The sequence below is a fragment of the Orycteropus afer genome, unplaced genomic scaffold (assembly GCF_000298275.1).
Source record: "Orycteropus afer afer isolate SDZICR_OR568_19922 unplaced genomic scaffold, OryAfe1.0 scaffold00006, whole genome shotgun sequence".
Lineage (NCBI taxonomy): Eukaryota > Metazoa > Chordata > Mammalia > Tubulidentata > Orycteropodidae > Orycteropus > Orycteropus afer.
Window position 1 is genome coordinate 11,437,487 of NW_006921593.1, and position 5,662 is coordinate 11,443,148.

Sequence of the window (5,662 nt, forward strand, 5' to 3'; positions counted from 1 at the left end):
TAACCTCAGTCCAATCGTGAGAAAACACTAGCAAACCAAAATGAAGATGCTCTGTATACAGTAACCACCAGGACTTTCAGAAGGGTCATGAAAGACCCTTTCATGGTCACGAAAGACAAAGTCTGAGAACTATCAGATCAGAGGAGACTGGGAGGACGTGACAGCAAGTGCCCAGTGGGGCCCTGGATGGGCCCGGGGCAGGAAGGCACAGCAGGGGACAGAGGGACTCCTAGTAAACCTGTAATTCAGCAATGTCAGTGCCATAACTGTGGCCAACGAGCCGGGCTTAGTAAGAAGCTAATGCTGAGGAAGCTGAGTGAAGAGGAGACAGGAACTCAGAACTGACTTGGCAACACTTCTGTAAATCTAAAACTATTTCAAAACTAAAGGTTGGGGTTTTTAAAGAGAAGATAAAATTGATTTGCTCTAAGAAAGACAGGAGAAACTCCAAGAAGGAAGAACCGACTGTGACTCCGAATCGAACCCTGCGAGCTGTCTGCAGTGTTGAGACGTAACCGAGGTCTGAAGGACCTCAAGCCCTACCTAGCCTCTCCTGTGTCGTCAGCACATGTGGAAAATCCTTGTTTCTACTCCTTCATCTCAAGAGACTCAAACACCAAACTGAATCCAACTCATAGCAACCACCACTGGGTTTCTGAGGCTGTAAATCTTCATGGAAGTAGATTGCCCTGTCTTCCTTCCGCAGAGCAGCTGGTGGGTTTGGACCACTGACCTTCTGTGTGAGAGTATGGGAAAATAGAGTGAGTGTGGACGAAAAGAGGATGGCGTGTTAACCATCGTGGGGTCGCTCTGCCCTCATCCTTACCGTGGGGGCGACTCTCGTGGGCCAGACCAGCACTTACTGGAATTCTTTGTGATGGATGTGGTAGGCCAGCTTCAGGAGGTAACTGAGAAACGTCCTCAAGAGGATCGTCGTGAACGGAGAATGGATGCCTTCGATCGGGGTATCACTGTCGGCTGGAAGAGGAAAACCCGAGAGGCTGCCTCGCAGTCCCCAACCCTTCCGTTTTATTTGCCCCTGGAACGTGGTTCAGAGAGGCCATCTTGAAAGAGGACTTGTTTGCTAGAGAACGCACTGGACAGTACAGAAGCATCTACCTGAAAATTAAGTTCCACGCGAGACGTCTCTGTCTGGTCCGTTTCAGAAACCTCCATTCAGTGTTTCAAATTGGCCTAAACCACAATTTGATCAATGTTCCAATTCTGAAGGAGTTGCACACCTGTTACAAGCACTTATATTTGAAGGCATTTGGGTTTCTTCCTAACGTTTTACTTCTCTAACCTCAGACTGTTCCCAGTTCTCCTGATCCTTTTTGCTCCTCGCCCACTTTCCTCACATCGGGGGTGGGCACATTTTCAGCTCTGGTGCTTTCAGGCAAAAGCAGCCACAAACATCATGCAGGCAAATGGGCTCTGGTGGCATAGTGTCTAAGGCATCTGACTGCTAACCAGAAGGCTGGTCGTTCAAACCCACCAGCCACTCCCCGGCAGGAAGACTAGTCAATCTACTTCCATAGTGATGCTGCCTCAGAAACCCGAGGGGTCACTGTGAGTCAAATCGACTCAACAGCAGTGGGTTGGTTGGTTGGCTGGTGTTCCAATAAAACTTTATTTACAAAGAACAGGGAGTTTGGCTACAGGCTGTTCTTTGCTGACCCCGTCAAAGGGTCACCATGAGTCAGAAGTGACTCCATGACAATAGGTTTGGTTTTGGGTTTAATAGATAGCCTTTTACTGCTGCCTACTCTTTCACAGGAGTCTCTGAGTGGTGCAGTTAATGTGTTCAGCTGCTACCTGAAAGACTGGAGGTTCAAGCCCACTCAGGTGCCTTATAGGAAAGGCCCGTCAATCTCCTGCTGAAAACCCAGCCACCGAAAGCCCTGGGGGGCACGGTTCTCCTGACCCACGCGGGGCTGCCACGCGTCAGCCTGTGTCATCTGAGACTTCTCCTTTTATGTGTGCAGTAAGCTCCTTGAGGACACAACCGCGGCTTAACTTCTTGAACGCCTCTCCCCATGCCTGCCGCCCCTACTCCCTCAGGGTTTCTCCGCTGCCTTACAGGGTGGGCCTGTGGCATGCTGCCCCTTAAGCTACAGGACCTCAGGGACCTGGACCACTCACCACTGAGCAGCCTGTCCATATCGGCAAGAGTCAGTTTGTGGTGATGGAATTTGCAGTCTTTGAGGAACCTCCAGAAGTGGAGCCTGGTCATCAGGAAGGTGTTGTCCAGCGAGTGCGCGCAGCCCAGGCTGCTGTAGAAGCCGTAGATTCTCCTCAGCTCCGTGATGTTTCTCAGGACAGCGAATTCCACCTGAAAGCAAGGGGGCCCGCACCTTCAGCTCCCCGGTGAGGAAGAGGGAGGCCGACAGCGGCTTTCAAGATGAGACAACACGTGAAAGTAACAGCGTTTACCTCCTACCACAACACGAGGTCCATGTGCCCACCCGCCCGCCCCAGGTCAGTAAGGCCCAGTTCCTGCACAACGTGAGCACGCCCTGTCTGGGGGCGCCCCTGCCAGGCTACCGTGGGAACCGTGAGCACGCCCTGTCTGGGGGGCACCCCTCCGGGCTGCCGTGGGAACCGTGAGCACGCCCTGTCTGGGGGCGCCCCTGCGGGCTGCCATGGGGACCGTGTGCACGCCCCATCAGGGAATGTCCCTGCCACGCAGCTTGTCTGAAGGGCAGCATGGCAGCTCTATTGCCTCCATGAACACACACGTTATCAGCACATCGATTCCAGCAAAGTATAGAAATAAGAATACATCACCACCAACTGGGGTGACCTGGGACTGCGAGACTGGTTCCCCACGTGACGCCAGTCAGCGTAACGACCGTGTAGACAGAGTAAGGACCAACCACCGCCTGATCGTCATCACCGACGCAGCTGACAACGTAACATCCATTCGTGATCAACGCCCTCAGCACATCAGGGACAGAGGGCCTACCCTGATCGATGGCAGCTACAGAAACGACAGCAACATCATGCTTTGGGCTGCAAGTCTGAACTAAGCCAAAGGAGGACGTCTTGCTTTCCTTGCCTTTCTGTCCCCATTTGGCCTTCCCTGGACGACCGTGTCCTCTGCTGCCCACCTCCCCCACATAGGCCAGCCCTGCAGGCTACACAGCATGTGACGATGGATTGGGGAAGGGGTCCCAGTGGAGACAGCAAAGCTGCACTGGCAGTTTCCTGCCCTCAGCGTGACCTCTGCTTTATAAAATCCAGTTCCACTGGAAAAAAAAGGCGGGGAGCAGGTTTGCTGGCCTGATAGAGCCTGGTGGAACCACTGAGACTATGGCCTGAGCTGCCCTTCAGGTCTGGAATTGAACCCACACCCGTGGCTTCCAGCCAAACAAAAGATAGGCATATGGGCTGAACAATTACATTAGGTAGATACACTCCTTGCAGAGAACAGTCATGGGAGAAAGAAGGGCTGTGTATGCACAGGGAGACAGCTCCGGGGGCAGGAGTGCATGGAGGGATGGACACAGGGAAGAGGTGACTATCGGGAGGAAGTGGGAGGGGAGCTGTTGCATTGTGGGAAATTATACTCAATGTCATGAGACAAAGTGTGTGTGAGCTGCTGTATAGAAAGTGAATTTGCTCTGTAAACTTTCACCCAAATCACAATTTAAAAAAAAAAAAAATCCATTTCCACTGGGTGATATTTAGAGCCTGTCAGACTGAGAACACTGCTCCCGACCAGAGCACGGGATCCACCTGTGGGAAGCTTAATCCTTGTAGAGAACACAAGTTGTTGTCAGGTGACACGGAGTCAGTTTTCAATTTGCCGTGACCCGCGTGAGACAGAGCAGAACGGCTCCGTAGGGCTGTCTAAGCCGTGGTCCCCACAGGGGTGGGTCACCAGGTCCTCCTCCTGTGGAGCCATTGAGTGGGTTTGAACCACTGACCTAATGGAAGACACATGATACAGAAGCCTCTAGACAGAGCCCCGGAGGAGGGGGGGGAGTCTACACAGGAGGCTTCCTGGAGGACGCCATGCCTGAGCTGAGCTTCAGAGAATGGAAAGGATGAGGGCCCACGGAGAGCACGCACCAAGTGGAGGGAGTGAAACAGGGTAGGGTCCTCCCTGAAAACTAGGAGGCCTGCCTGACCTGGAGCATGGCCTTCTCCTCCCTGCCTGGCCCCTGTCTGCAGCAGGGGACAAAAGCACCTGCGCCACTGGCTGTCAGGGGACTTGAGGACCGCAGGCATCTGGAACCACACCTGCAGCAGAGTGAGCGCTGTCCAGACGCGCTAACTGTCACACTGTGAGCTCGTGGTGAGGGGGAACGGAAGGAGGTGGAGGTCAGCTCACAGAAGGCCTGGAATGCCAAGAGGCACGATGAACTTGACAGGCAGAGGCAGCCTGCGGGGTGTGAAAGGATAGAGCTTGAAGCTTAGGGGGCCACCGAGCAGAGCCTGCTCTGCTGAGCCCAGAGTAGACACTTGCTCAAAAAACGCTGTGTTTGACCAAACTCTTCCACTGATGGATCATAAATACGTCCAATTGTGAGAAAACATAAACCTAAACTGATGGACAGTCTACAAAATGACCAGTTCTCGTCAAAAACCTCAAGGTCATGGAAGGATGAAAGATGGAGGAACTGTCTGAGGTTAAAGGAGAGTAAGACTAAGTGCAGTGTGGGGTCTGAGACTGAACTGTGTTTGTGAAAACAAGAAGGGACCCTGTGTGCACCGAGAATCTCGTAGCAGCTGACGGTCACGCTAGGGGCCTGGATTACAGTGGTGACCAAGGAAGACAAGGCGGGAGGAAAGTGGGGAGATGCCTCACTGTGGAGGCAAGAGGACTGGGGGCCAGCTGAGGGGCAACGAGGAAGTGGAAAGGGGCAGAGAGGCACGATGGAACAGCGGACAACACAGTTTCACGGAACAGTTTCACGGGAGAAACAAACTGTGAAAGCGGGCCCTGGTACTCAAGTGTAACCTGGTGACGTGGTCTGCCAGCTGCTAACCCACCGAGTCCAGTCACACAGATTTCTAGATCTCTGAGGATTTGGGGTTCTCTTGAACCCTCACAGCTCAATCACAAGCACACTAACTCACAGCAGAACAAACATCCTGCAGAGGGGTGGCCATAGCCTTGGCCTTCAGACCATCGCGTGTGAGTGGAGACTTGACCCTGACAGACTCAGAGGCTCTGGGTAACTCACAGACCCCTCCCCTGGGTTTGTTTCCTCATCAAGCCAGCTCACTCATAGGGGCACCTTGCAAATTGAACAGGATGACGTATGTACACCATCCATCAAGCACGTGGGAGATACTCAGTATATGACAGCAGTTACCAACTGCATTTCCCACAGCACCAATGGTGAACATGCCCAGCTGTTAACTGAAAGGCTGCAGGTACAAGTGCAGCCAGAAGTCCCTCAGAAGAAAGGTCTGGCAACCTACTTCTGGAAGATTGGCCATTAAAAACCCCACGGGGCACAGTTCTACCCTGACACACGCAAGGTCACGTGAGTTGGAAACGACTCAGTGGCAACTGGTTTGGCTTTGGTTTAAGATATGGGCCGTCATTTATGCAAAACCAACAGCCAATATTACCCTCAATGGAGAGAGACTGAAACCATTCCTCTTGAGAACAGGAACTAGACAAGGATGCCCGCTATCACCACTTCTA

The 5,662-nt window shown here is 52.8% G+C and overlaps 1 protein-coding gene across 1 annotated transcript in view; it reads right to left on the reverse strand.

Annotated features, from left to right (window-relative positions):
- LOC103197119 (radial spoke head 10 homolog B2) overlaps nucleotides 1–5,662 on the reverse strand; it is a 78,086-nt gene that overhangs the window by 34,681 nt on the left and 37,743 nt on the right. The window contains exons 10-11 of the mRNA XM_007941001.1: nucleotides 2,143–2,332; nucleotides 864–978 (exon numbers count right to left, since the gene is read on the reverse strand). Coding sequence (XP_007939192.1) covers nucleotides 864–978; nucleotides 2,143–2,332 — 305 coding nt within the window. The remainder of the gene's footprint in view (nucleotides 1–863; nucleotides 979–2,142; nucleotides 2,333–5,662) is intronic.